This window comes from Sitophilus oryzae, unplaced genomic scaffold (assembly GCF_002938485.1).
Source record: "Sitophilus oryzae breed Bouriz unplaced genomic scaffold, Soryzae_2.0 scaffold_1440_pilon_pilon, whole genome shotgun sequence".
Lineage (NCBI taxonomy): Eukaryota > Metazoa > Arthropoda > Insecta > Coleoptera > Curculionidae > Sitophilus > Sitophilus oryzae.
The window spans coordinates 1,801,998-1,815,673 of record NW_022146105.1 but is presented as its reverse complement, the minus strand read 5'-3'; the positions used below and the strand labels follow the sequence as shown (position 1 = coordinate 1,815,673).

The 13,676-nt window shown below is 33.5% G+C and overlaps 1 protein-coding gene and 2 long non-coding RNA genes across 3 annotated transcripts; 2 read left to right on the top strand and 1 right to left on the bottom strand.

Annotated features, from left to right (window-relative positions):
• Nucleotides 1-193: 193 nt before the first annotated feature.
• On the bottom strand, nucleotides 194-6,723 carry LOC115876723 (voltage-dependent calcium channel subunit alpha-2/delta-3). Its single transcript, XM_030892625.1, has 19 exons — nucleotides 6,339-6,723; nucleotides 6,198-6,279; nucleotides 6,017-6,127; nucleotides 5,715-5,961; nucleotides 5,526-5,657; nucleotides 5,312-5,443; nucleotides 4,474-4,721; nucleotides 4,196-4,415; nucleotides 4,009-4,145; nucleotides 3,769-3,948; nucleotides 3,248-3,711; nucleotides 3,037-3,182; nucleotides 2,740-2,980; nucleotides 2,428-2,686; nucleotides 2,132-2,368; nucleotides 1,952-2,072; nucleotides 1,677-1,902; nucleotides 1,393-1,624; nucleotides 194-1,328 (listed from the first exon to the last, which is right to left on the bottom strand). The coding sequence occupies exons 1-19, from the start codon at nucleotides 6,419-6,421 to the stop codon at nucleotides 1,218-1,220; spliced, it is 3,609 nt and encodes a 1,202-aa protein (XP_030748485.1). The 5' UTR covers nucleotides 6,422-6,723; the 3' UTR covers nucleotides 194-1,217.
• A 1,523-nt stretch (nucleotides 6,724-8,246) lies between these two features.
• On the top strand, nucleotides 8,247-9,944 carry LOC115876937. Its single transcript, XR_004049233.1, has 3 exons — nucleotides 8,247-8,387; nucleotides 9,208-9,567; nucleotides 9,633-9,944. It is a non-coding gene; the product is annotated as an uncharacterized LOC115876937 (long non-coding RNA).
• A 183-nt stretch (nucleotides 9,945-10,127) lies between these two features.
• Nucleotides 10,128-12,792, top strand: LOC115876936. Its single transcript, XR_004049232.1, has 3 exons — nucleotides 10,128-10,265; nucleotides 10,705-10,832; nucleotides 12,595-12,792. It is a non-coding gene; the product is annotated as an uncharacterized LOC115876936 (long non-coding RNA).
• The last annotated feature ends 884 nt before the right edge of the window (nucleotides 12,793-13,676 follow it).

Below are 13,676 nucleotides of genomic sequence, written 5' to 3'. Positions count from 1 at the left end.
AAACTTAATATCAAATTGCGTTGTTATGTTAAGAACGGTGAATATTCTGTGATTTATTTATATTATAAATAGGATGTTTTTTACTGTTTAGATTGATTTTTAAAATATTTTTATTTATATTGTCTATTCGAAAAAATTATTAAAAATACAGTGTATGTTTAAAAAATTATTCAGTGTTTTTACTTTCTTTTTATTTCTTTAGGAGATGCGAGACCTTATCTTTGGCGGGGAAGCTCCTAGTTAGGTGCTAGGGGAAATCCCCTCTGGCACTTTGGCTGGGTCTAAGGAACATCTCATTGTCTTGTCCCTGGCTGTAGTGTCGTGGCCAGAGAATTGCACCAAGACGTATAACGATGCTGGATGGGACTACGTCCGTCATACCAGGCATCCTCTACTGTCTGTGGTTATGTATCACGGGTGTATGTGAGGGGGCTTAGCTTAACCGCCCAGACCAAGAGGAGACAACCCCACCAAATACTTAAATCCTGTGATGGCAGGACCAGATCAAGGGGGTGCGTATCAGGTCTAAGGAGAGACCAAGTTAAAGAGGTGGAGAAAATGGAGACAGATCCTCCAGTCTCTACCTCAAGTGTACCTGTCCCGGAGACAAGCTCTTCCACTGAAGGACACAGAGGACAAAAATCCACTTTTCGGAGGATGAACACTTGTAGTCAGCGGAGAATGGGAAATACCTTGTCCTCTCTACAACAGGAAGATTCCCATGTATGATATGAGTTATTGACTCTGAACTGATGATAAGTATGATGAGAGTTATAACTCAATAAAGGGGGACACAATAGATCTTTAAGGTCGCGGTGATTAACTCCCCTTCCACTCACTCTACATTCTACTTCCTTTTCCTAATGGCTCACACAAAGAAAATTGTAAATGTTTAGAATAGTTGCATATATTTTAATAAATACTGATTATTTAGCTGTATTGAATTCACTGGCATTATTCTATAGAATTAATAGTTTTTTCCCCACGACATATAATGAAATAAATTTAAAACCAGTATGGAACGGTATCTGTGAATGGTACCGATGATAGAACTTTCTTAATTAATATTACGTTCTACTCAACGATTTGAACACCACCACCACGCGAATATATTTTAAGCATTTTTTTTATTTTTATTTTTGTCTCTCTTAAAAATTATGTATCAGTTAAAACTCTATTTAACATTAACGTATTTTATTCTATTTTGATATGAATACTTACAATATAGAATAATTTAAAAAATACTTTAGAATGAAACTTAAAATAAATACATTCAGTGATAAGTCTTTTATTGGTGATGCTTTGCCACAAGCTTTGATTTCATGTTCCTGAAAAATGTAATATTTTATTAAAAAACGTGCTTAATAGAGAGTTACCATTACCAAAGCTTACCAAATAGTGTTCGTTGTAACATCCAGTGAGCCTTCTTCTTGGTAGGGAGTTTAGATGCAATTTTTGACATGGTAGATGAGTATCGCTTACTACAAAGGTCCAGTCGAGTGGTGGGAGACTTGAGTTCGTTTGGGGGGTGGTTGTATATTTTTTCCCCTCTACATTTGTTTTTCCTTGGATGGCCACAAAAATTAAATTACTGTTGGGAATTCTCTTTACATAATAATATGTTCTACAAAAAAAAATTAATGAGGGTTTTAAATTTTGGAAATCAGTACACCAACCTTTCAGAAGTAAACAGTTCACCAAGGAAATTTCCATCTATAAACAGGGACTGTTGTAAAATATATAGGGTGGTTTTATTCTCACACGCTGTATATTTGTTATCGTCGTCAGTATAATCATCAGAATCTGATTCACCATCCTCATCATCATCATCCTCACTGTCTGGAACTTCATTTTCGTCATCCTTTGAATCACCATCTTCAGCTTCAGAATCAGAAATATTTTCTAAAATTGACATTTTAGTAATATAATTTTTTACTTAATTTAATATTACCAGCAATTTCTTGCGCCATGGAGATTAAGGGATCTAATATTTGATATAAATTTATTTTTCCTATCAAGTATAGTGTTTTTAAAACAAACCATTTAAACACTGAACTGATGTAATAGATGGGCTGAAATGGTTCTGTACAAAATAAATTTGTATTTATAGATATTTGAAAAAACTAATTACAGTGTGCATTGTTGGACTGGAACTGCTGTTTTGTTCCACCAACTGGCATAGAGCCTGATAGTCGTTCAGTATTTTTTCCTTGAAAACAGAATAGTTCAGCATAGATTCAAAGATATCGCCTTCAACTTCTCCGAAAAATTGACCTGTTTTGTCTTTCGAGGCAACTATATATCCAGAACTGTCCACCACGTAGCATGTTAGCTTATCTCCACATTTATCACAGTGTGAGCATTGATTCTACAATTTCATGGTAGAATATATTTGTTTTATATACTTAAAACAAAAAACTATCATACCGATAGACGCGTCGATACATTGACTACTTTATTTTGAAAACTAGCTTGAGAGAATTGGAAGCCCACTACCGAAGCGGGAGCTTCAAGTCCGACGTCGTTAACAAAAATGGCGTAGCTGGCTGTAACCAAATCGTCTTTATCTGGACTAGTGTTAAATGGCACGGAATATACAAACGAGTCTGTGTCGTACTTGTGTTGGAGTACGGCACTTTTATACCATTTTTCGTGTATAGCTCTTGGATGCAGATCACCGAATTCCCTAAAAATCATTTAGCTTTAAAATGACAAATTTATTCATAAACTCTGTCCTACTTAGTTTTTGATTTAGTTTCATTGCGAAATATGTAATCCCAACGGGTTAGGCCGCTCATAGTCGCGACAAATCTCAAAGAGACGTTGTATTTTTCAAATAGTTGTCTCTCAAAATCGGACTGAAAGGACCATTTTTCTTTGAAAGGTTCAAATGTGTTTCTGGCATCAAAAATAAGTCTCTGGACTAGTTGCTTATCGCAGTAATAATCGTCATCTCCTAAGGTTTTTCGACCACATTCAACTAGAAAAAGCTGATGCTTACGATCTTATTATTTAGTGATTAACTGACTAACTGACTTTGATTAATATCTTCAGTTTCCATTGGTTCATACTGTCTTTCCCATTTAAAATCCATATCGTACATTTTGCCTAGGAAATGTATTAATTCTTCTTCGGGAGTATCAAATTCATGCCCTTCCAAGTAGTGATAACGACAATATACCCTGAAAAAGTTGAAAATTGTTGTATTTTTTAACTGCTTAAAAATTGCTGTGGTTACCAATGTTACCATTTGGGGTGGATTTTCCATTTTCCTTTGAAAAATGACGTTAAGTTTTCTCCAGTGTGTCGATTTTTTTGAATTTCATCTCCGACATCTAAGGAATACTTTCCATAAGTACTAGGCAGCGCTATAGCGATTGAAAATGGCGTGTATTCTAGAGGCGCAAAGTAGTAATCGTACAGTTCCTCTGCCACTCTCTTATTATCATCGTAGTGGTATTTCAGCGTAACATTGTGCATGCTTCCTTCTGAACCGTTAACTAACGCTGATCGAAGTTTTCTTAATGTTTCGCTTATTTGCCTCTTGCCGTTTTCCTCATCTGGTAAATCATGATCATGCTGTTCCACTTCCGTTAAATCGATACTGTTGTAGTTTTCTTTCAGTATTCCATTAAATACTGGCCTCAGATCAGGGTGCATTAATACATAACCGTTATTACTTACAATAAATGCATAAGCGTTTACACCGATCTAAAAGAATTTAAGAAAACAAAATAGTTTTAAAGAATTGTTAGAGGTTGCCTTTACCTTATATGGACGAATTAATTTTTGAAACTCATCGATAGGCACATCAGTTGCTGCAACTCCTAACAATTCCGCTGTTCTTGTATCGTTCTGTTTATTTATTTTCATATCGTAACAAGGAATAGCCGCTGACGTCAAGAGTCTGTAAGGTTCATTTATAGTTATATCAGTGGCATCGTCATACTGAAATAAAAATAGCGTTAAAATAACTACAATTTTATGTATAGGCGCAGGATGCTATACTGTGAGATCTGCATAAGCGTGAGTCCAAGACACTGGATGATCCTCAGCTTGTAATACTAGAGGCCTGGCTACTACATAAATATACTGGAGTACTGCTGCTGTTACTTGTTCTAACGTTTGTACGTGTGTATAGTACCCTATAAAATTAAGCAAGTTAGACATGTAAAGACGAAACATATTCTAAGACCTCTATTGGCACAAGACATCCATTTGCTCTCTTCGACATTAGTAACTTCCTGTCCAATAAGATAAGTGAATATTCTGACAGGAATGTTTGTTCCGTTAAATAAGTAATTATGTTTCATCACTAGCTGGCTGTAATTTGCGTTTAATCCGTCAGTTAATATCATGATAGCTTGATTGCAATCAGTGCTATTTTCGTTATCGCAGCCACGTTTTGTACGGTACTAAAACATATAGGAGATAAAACGATCAGAAGAAATGAAGCCGTATTTATTATGTTACGTCACTCAAAAGTTGGAAAGCATTTTCCAGTGCCGGTTCAAGCAGGGTTTTTCCGCTCGGTTCCAAACTATTGATAGCATCTTTAAATAAACGAATATTCTCTTTTGTTGCTTGCACCAACTGATCTTCAAAACATGGCACTACGTACGCTGTCTTTTCCGAATAGTATAGAATATTTACATAGTCATTATTCGAAAAAGTATCTAATATACTGTACGCTGTTAAAGCTCCTATATGTTTGCCCATTCCTTTGAATTATAAAAGTACAATTTATTTGGGGGTTTTGTCATAAAATAATAAAAAAAATGAACGTAATATAAAATAGATTTTGTCATTTATATTTATAGTTAATGTCATTTTAATTCATAATAACCTTTATAAAAATATTTATTATAATATAAAAATCATTTCAACGCTTATGTTTTTTGAAACTCTGTTGAATATTTTATTTTATTATTAATTAAGGGAAATAGTAAACTGTTTAAGAAGATTTTTTTAGAATAACTCGAGGGGTGTCTCACTCGGGTAAAAAATGTACACGTACTGCCAAAATATCCTTCCACTGCTAAGCGACTGCCAATGAGTATGAAGAAGACTGTCTATGACTGCCATGTAATTATGATAGGTGACTGCCATAAGACTGCCAGCGACTGCCAAGAAAATGTACATGTAATTCCAATAGTGAGACACCCCCCGGAATAACTCTTAGAAAAACGTCATTAGAGTAATTAGAGTTTTATTTAAAACCGTCAATTAAAATGTCCTACAAGACATGTTAACAGTTATAAAGAATTAAATGAAAATGTGTACTATACGCCATAAACATATAAGAGCTTACCGTCCATGGAACCAGAATTATCTATAAGAATAACGACGTCCTTGGTGCAAGTGGCAGCTTCAATAAACCAAGTCCTAATGCGACAATCAAACAGATCTTTGATTTCCTTTTTGTGTTCTTCCCAGTGCATAGCTAAAGGCAAAATATTATGTTATAGAAGCGTGGCTAAAAATATCCGACATGTATAAACTCTTAAATACACAAATGAAGACACCTGGATAATGGCGCATTATTCCAGAAGAACTACCGAAGTACTGCCAGGACAGGGCGGGATCTGATTTGTAATTCTGAGCAAACACCTTGTCTAAAGCTTCAGACCATTGAATTGCTTCAGCCACCTTTTCCTCTATAAAAATATACCTAGTTGAAATGATATGGGAAACCTTCATTAATAGCAATGTACCTTTATCATAGACGTTTGTTGGGACATGTACGGAACTATGGCTGGTGTTGACTGGTAGATTATAAAAATGAGTATCGTTATTTAGCACCATGGTTAAATACATGTGTCGATTTTTCTTTAAAGATTTTGGCAGTTTTGTCGGTTCGGCTCCTTCAGTTGATGACCATTTAGAGCTGTAATATTTGAATTGTACGTCACGGTCAATGTTGAAGGTCTCAGCTACTTTTTCAGCTTCTTGTTGTATGCACTACAAGTTAATCATTTTTTACACTTCGTTCTGACTTATACAGGAAAGTTTTTACCCTTATAGCGTCCATTTTTCTGTCCATCATTCTTAAGATATTTTCTTTTATCTCCTGTAGTAAGATTGTTAAATCTTTTTTCTCAACTCTGGCATTCAGAAATGCATACTTCTAAAGTAAAAATATATAATTTAGATTTTTTAAGTAGGACAATCTAAAATTCATAACATATTAATACTACCTGTTTAATTTCGGTTATTTTAGTAACTTCTCTACCTAATTTCCACAAATCTTCTCCTATTGCATTTGCCCATTTTGCCACTCTATGTAAAAATGATTATTATTTTAACACTTAAATTGCTTTTAATAAGATAATACTTACTCTTCTCCTTGCAAAGAACAAGAAGAACATTTTAGTCTTAGATCAAAAACAAGTAAAATAAGAAAACACTTAAAATAATACATTATAATACATCTAGAGTTCCGAAAATAAAGTTATAGCGATGTTGGATCATACTGAAAAAGTTCACCTAAAGATTATTTTTAGACTTAGCGTGGCGTAGAATATGCCAGATTGGTACATATACAGAGTCTTAGTATAAACGTTGTACAACATTGTCACTTTTTTTATATGTGCGAAGTTAAATGCATTTGCTGTTATTACGCGAAAATTGAATTAAGTATCTCAAAAATATATTTTATAACAAGTTATGATAGTAATTGAATACTCTATTACAGAAAGTTTTTTAATGTCATTCGATTGTTAGCTTGATAGATGGTACCACTGTCTATATAATGCTAGGACTAGGACAGTTTTAAACAAAATTCAAATTGCCTTAAAATACAGGAAAATATAAATATACTTTTTATTTGCAGTCCATAGAAAATTTATTTTCAGAAACATTTCAACATAAAATCAAAAATTTAAAAATACCGCTCTATATTAAAATTATCCTTGAAATAAACCCAATTATAATGAGAATAACATTTTTAATGTATGTATTTACCGTTGAATGAAAATGTTTTTTTAATGTTTTGTAGGAGAAGTACCTATGTATAATTTAACTAAGAGTTAATTTGAAAAAGTTTAAAGTCGGTTGAAAAGCATTTATTTCTAAATAATTCAATTATATTAGAGTAAAAATAATAAAGTATCTATGTTTCGTTGGGAAAATCTATTTAAAAAAAGCTTAATAATTTTCTTCGAGCAGTTTTACTGGTTGCCTGAACTTGGAATAAAGAAACAGTTTTTGAGCCTCATAATTATTTTCCAAATAAATAAACGTTTGTTGCCTGATATTGAAATTAATGGTTGAATTGCGCCTTGTAAAGTAACATTTTCTCATCGTTCTTAAATATTTCGGGCTTTTCATATTATTTATATGTTTTTTTTGCTCATGAGTCCAATAAAGAAAAATCGATTTATTTCCAAAAACATCAAAAATCGAAAACTAACTCTAAAATAGAGGTTGGTGAGGGTTGAAGAGCCACTGTAAGTTGGTGCCTAATGTGCCTTTTGAACCCAACGACACATCAACTAAGTCGATATAATCCTCCTATATCTCGATTTATTTACAAAAAAATATCTAAAATCAAAAACTACCCCATTATATTGGGGTTGTAGGGGGCTGGAACTGTAGCGGTACGATACCTTGAATTAAGTCGATAGTCCCATCTGTTCTCGATTATTCCTAAAAAATACAAACTACCTCTAAAATAGGGGTTACACAGGGATGAAACTATTGTCGTGGCATTTCTTTTCCATCCCTGAATCCAACGAGACCTCGCTTAAGGAAATAGCCCTATCCGTTCTCGAGATATCCCCAAAACACTATTTCTTATAAGGGACCTATAAACTTTATCCATTTTTCAACAATGAAAGCTGCCCTATTTGTAGTAAACTTGACTTATGTTTTCCCATTCCTTTTATAGTAACCTACATTACATTAATTAAGCGGTATCCACGGTTAATAATTAATTTCTATTGGTCCATCTACAAATGTCATTAGAAATAATCTCGAACATCTGTTTTGACATCTACTGATAACAACTTTGTCAACTTCTCACAAGTATAGTATATAAATCTGCTCAAAAGTTTTTTATTTTATGAGTAATAAATTCAATACTGTTTATTACGGCATTAATTTGGCCCACTTTTTAATAATTTAACCCACTATATAAAGTCAAATTAAATTTTTGTTAACAAAGAGGGCTGTGACACCTGTGACTTCCTTCTGATTGGTCAACTCACATATGTCATGCCGTCTTCCGGAAATTGGCGTCGCGCATGTCCCTTTTAAATGCCAAGAGGTCCGCAGCTTTCTGTCGCCGGTATTTAAAATTCTCTGATTTTTTTAACAAAAAGTGAATTTTATGTACACTATATTTGTTCGTAAACTCTTGTTTGTGACATCGCTGAGCTCTCCAAATAGTGAGTACTCGATATTTTCTTTATATTTCATTTTATCTCGATTCTCGATTAAGTTTTTTTTGCAATCTTGTAACCGTCATGGCGCCTTCGCTTTTCTTGTCTTAATATTTTTAATTATTGGTTTTCCATTTGTTTTAAGGTCATTATAGATAGTACCTAGATATTTATTACAGAGCATTAAATATCACAAAATTTTCACAAAACGAAAATTTTAATGCTGTTTAAAATTATGAAGTTCTTTGTTTATTTTTTGTTCTCGAACTGTTATGGAGTAAAAATTATAAATTAGGCATACCTATATAATATTTCTATGGAGAATTAGGTTGATATTTAGCTTTAATAGTTTTATTTTTCCATATGAAATTTGTTATTTATTTTTTCCAATAACTTTTAACAAATATCGTTTTTACCTATATCCTTACATAACAGTCATTTCATGCTTTTTTTTGTACGATATAACAATATAAATAAATTAATACCTTCAAAATCAATTGAAAAATAAAGAAACTTTTTATGATTTGAGTTTTTCTGGAATTTGTGACTGTGATACATATATTTTCTGCATTTTATTTTGTTTATTAATCAGATAGTGTCATCTTATTACTATTGTCAGGGTATTCCTTATTCCTTAATGACTATTCCTTCTTAATACTAATATTTAAGGGGATAAAAAAACTCCCTTTTCAATTGTCTTGGGTGAGATCTATTCTTTTATTTTTTCTTCTCATGGATTTCTCTTGATCTCTCGTTTTCTTTCGACCTTTTTTTTCTCGTTTAGTTAGTTGCAAAGGCATTACAGTGTTTTTTCTTTTCTTTTCAGACTTTGATCGAGAGATGGTGTCCCGACGAATTGGATCAAAGGGTGACGCTCCAGAGCGCGACGCGGCCTTCTTCCGAAGAGGAGACCTGGATCATCTCCTGAACTTGATGTTCTTCTTTACGATGACCTACATATGTAGCATGCATGATCTCAGATGAGGCTTTATTTTTTTAATTGGGATCGAAAGTGACTGGTGAGGCATATTCATCGAAAAGGGTCAAATCTGCAGAAGAGGGCAACAACACCTCGGACGCGACGTGAAGAATTTTTTGTTTTGCATCTGCCTGACGTGATTTATGGGTAGAGATTCGGGATAGAAAGGCTAGCATAGCCCAGGCTCAACCCAAAACCAACTAAAAAGTAAGTTTATTTGATTTTGATCAGTTAATATTTCCGAAGCTGATTATTTTTTTCTATTTTTCTAGGATAATTCAATCAAAGAAGATTCCAGATGAAATATTGTAAGACGCGTGTGATTGGTCCCAAAATATCTTTGGTCCCAAAGCTTCTTCGGATTCTCCAAGGCACCGTCGAATACCTGATGACGTGTACCAACTCTAGAGAATCGCCCGATGTCCAGGAAGTTGGGGCATTCGCCATGCCCAGGTGCAGTCTGACGTAACTGCCTTTTCGTCCTGTATATACAGGGTGCCCCAGAAATTAATGCAAGTATTTTAAGGGGTGGTAGATCTTGATAAAAGAAACATATTTTCTCTTTATCGTTTTTCAGATAAGTCCAAAACAACGGAGTTATTTTACTTTGAAAATTTCCAAAAAAATGATTTTTTGTTAAAATTTTGAGAACAACTGGATCTTTTCTGGATTTTATTTCTTGTAAATTTAATATAATAGCTATGTTGCCATATTATCAAGAAATTATGTTTCTTAACTAAAAAAATTCGCAAAATTTCGAATTTTAATTTTTTTTTGCTAAAAAAACCTCATAGGCGTGTTTCTGGAGTTGAACTATACTACCAGTTAAAATACTTGCACTCATTTCTGGGACACTCTTTATAATGGGAGTGAAGAAATTCCGGCGGAAGGATAAGGAAATTGTGGTAAGTTTATAATACATTTTAACTTTTGTCGGGGTTATTTTAAAATTCTAGTACTGCATTTCTTATCTATAGATAAAGTAGCTCAGCCCTTAGATAAATGAAAATTACAGTTCGAGTCGCGCCGGAGTTTCAAAGCGGTATTTAGGTACTTTCATCATTGTAAGGCTATATAGTTTCTCATTCTGTTCCGTAAAAAACTAAACTCGTTCAATTTAGGTTAGGTAGATAATCGAATTTTACATGGGGGTTCCCCGACGAAATATTCTCTCAATGGGTTTGATATATATTCCCTATACACAATTTTCATTATTATACCATTTAGTATTTACCCACCGCCAGTCACCGATTGTATATGAGAGATTACGTTTAAGTAATTATTAAAAGTAAAGCATATTTTAAAGTAAGATATAGCAATACTTATTTACTTATTTTATTTTAGGGTACATTACAATACATATTTCCAACACTCGGCTAACCTCCCATATGTTGATGGAACAGCAGCAGTAGATTGTCTTGACTTGTTCACAAATCTTAAAATTGATAGAGCTACCAGCATTTTTCTTAAAAGTAAGAAACATTTCTAATTTTATACTTAAGGGTGGGTAACACGTATCCAGTAGTTGGCGCCAGTTTCACTGGAACGCCAGCTCTGGCATCATAGTCTGGCATGGTAGTGGTACCGTATAAACACTTTTTTATGCCAGTTAGTGATTAGTACGGGGATGTGTTTACACGGTATCACAACCACGCGAGTGAAAGTGGCGCCAGGTAATGTTTACGTGTGAATCATCGTTTATCTTCATTAGAGATATAATAAAAAACACAGAAGGACAATAAAAAATAACGAAAAAGATACATGCAGAATGAAAAAATAAAATGCAGCTGCCGTTGTTTTACGTTTTGCCATTTTTATAGTATCTCTACTGTATTCTCTTTATTTGAAAGCTCTCTTTTGTCCTTAGAAAATTCTAAGGACAAAAGACGTAAATATCTAGGAAAATATTTAAATTTTAATTACTGTAATTTTAAAGTAATATAAAAATCCTTTGAGTAATTAAAATTTAAATATTTTCCTAGATATTTAGATTAACAGTTCTTGAGCATCTTATTGAAATACTTTATATACAGGGTGTTTCAAAACAAATGCGAAAAACTTCAGGGGGTGATTCCTTGTTCAAAATAAAGGGTAGTTTGCTTCATAAACGTTGGGTCAAAAGTCAACCATTAGGGAGATATCGCGGTACAAAGATGGCGGAAAAATAATGTTTTTATTTTTTATCTTGAAAACGAAAAGCGATAGACTAGTGAAATTTATGGAGCTTTACTGTTATGAAAACACACTTTCTGGTAATTTTTTTCACTTTTTTAAATGAGTGGAAGGGGTTGAAATAAACCACCCCTATCATTCTTGTTAACGAAATTTAAAGAAAACTAGATTCTTTATCTAAAAATGTTTTTTGTCCTGACATGTAATGCTTTACATTTTATTTTTTAATTTCAAATCGGCGAGTTCTATCAAAAAATCACAAGACATAAAAAAGTTTCTAAACAAAGTAGACTATCCAAATTAATTTTTTTGCATGTGTTTGATAAGATTTTTTTTTTAATTTCGTTAACAAGAATGATAGGGTAGTTTAATTCAACCCCTTCCACTCACTTTAAAAAAGTGAGAAAATTACCAAAAAGTGTGTTTTCATAACAGTAATGCTTCCATAAAATTTCATTAGTCTATCGCTTTTCGTTTTCAAGATAAAAAATAACATTATTTTTCCGCCATCTTTGTACCGCGATAACTCCCTAATGGTTGACTTTTGACCCAACATTTATAAAGCAAACTACCCTTTATTTTGAACAAGGAATCGCCCCCTGAAATTTTTCGCATTTGTTTTGAAACACCCTGTATATATACAGGGTGTCCCAGAAATATGTGCAAATATTTTAAGGGGTGGTAGATCTCGATCAAAGAAACATATTTTCTCTTTATCGTTTTTCAAATAAGTCCAAAATAACGGAGTTATTTTATTTTGCTTTGAAAATTGTCAAAAACAAAATTATTTTTTGCTAAAATTTTGAGAACCAGTGGATCTTTTCTGGATTTTCTTTCTTGTAAATTTAATCTAATACCTATGTTGCCATATTATCAAGAAATTATGTTTTTTAACTAAAAACTAAAAAAATTTCCAAAAAATTTCGAATATTCAAATTTTTTTTTTCGCGAAAAAACCTCATAGGCGTGTTTCTTGGGTTGAACTATACTCCCAGTTAAAATATTTGCACTTATTTGTGGGACACCCTGTATATACGTTACTTATAGTGCTTTTACTTGTAGGTATTTAATTTGCGGCTTCTGGCTGTTGCTTCCCTCCTGCTTCTACTCATCTTCTACAAGATTCAGCAAAAATTCCTCCTGCTCCTTCATAATATACCAAACGGTTGGTTCTCTATATTGTGTACAGTCGTTTTTATTCATTCTGTCAGGTTTTTATTCTAGTATTACGCTCTTTTTGTTAACTTAAAAAATATAATATATACATTTTTGGAGAAATTTGGTTGTTTTAATTAAAAAAAATATTTTTTTCAATATTTATATTACTTATTTTGTTCGGCGTTTTGCCGCTAGAGGCGCCACAATCGTCCAAAAAATGCGATTGTAGCGCCATCTGGTGACAAAAGGCGGAAACTAAATTTTTAGTTTAACGTTTTGCCGCTAGAGGCGCCACAATTGGACAAAAATTTATGCTACTGTAGCGCCCTCTGGTGACAAAAGGCTGAAACTAAATTTTTAGTTCAACGTTTTGCCGCTAGGGGCGACACAATCGGACAACAATTTATGCTAGTGTAGCGCCATCTGGTGACAAAAGGCTGAAACTAAATTTTTAGTTCAACGTTTTGCCGCTAGAGGCGCCACATTCGGACAACAATTTTTGTTACTGTAGCGCCCTCTGGTGACAAAAGGCTGAAACTAAATTTTTAGTTCAACGTTTTGCCGCTAGAGGCGCTACAAGCGTCCAAAAATATATGATACTGTAGCGCCCTCTGGTGGCAAAAGGCTGAAACTAAATTTTTAGTTCAACGTTTTGCCGCTAGAGGCGCCACATCGGTCGGAAAATTTATGCGACCATAGCGCTCTCTGGTGGCAAAAGGCTGAAACTAAATTTTTAGTTCATCGTTTTGTCGCTAGAGGCGCCACTATCGGACAAAAATTTATGCGATCGTAGCGCCCTCTGTTGACAAAAGACTGTTACTAAATTTTTAGTTCAACGTTTTGCCGCTAGAGGCGCTACTATCGGTCAAAAATTTATGCGATTTTAGCGCCCTCTTGCGGCAAAACGCTGAACTAAAAATTTAGTTTCAGATTTTTGTCACCAGAGGGAGCCACAATCAAAATAAACTTTTAAAAACTATATTTAG

Bases quoted from the DNA above. Each gene is read 5' to 3' on its own strand.
- LOC115876723 (XM_030892625.1), bottom strand. From the start codon at position 6,421: ATGTATTATTTTAAGTGTTTTCTTATTTTACTTGTTTTTGATCTAAGA. The intron at 6,280-6,338 runs GTAAGTATTATC...ATTTTTACATAG, and splicing joins TGTTCTTTGCAAGGAGAAGA to AGTGGCAAAATGGGCAAATG. The intron at 2,981-3,036 runs GTCAGTTAGTCA...AGCTTTTTCTAG, and splicing joins AACTGAAGATATTAATCAAA to TTGAATGTGGTCGAAAAACC.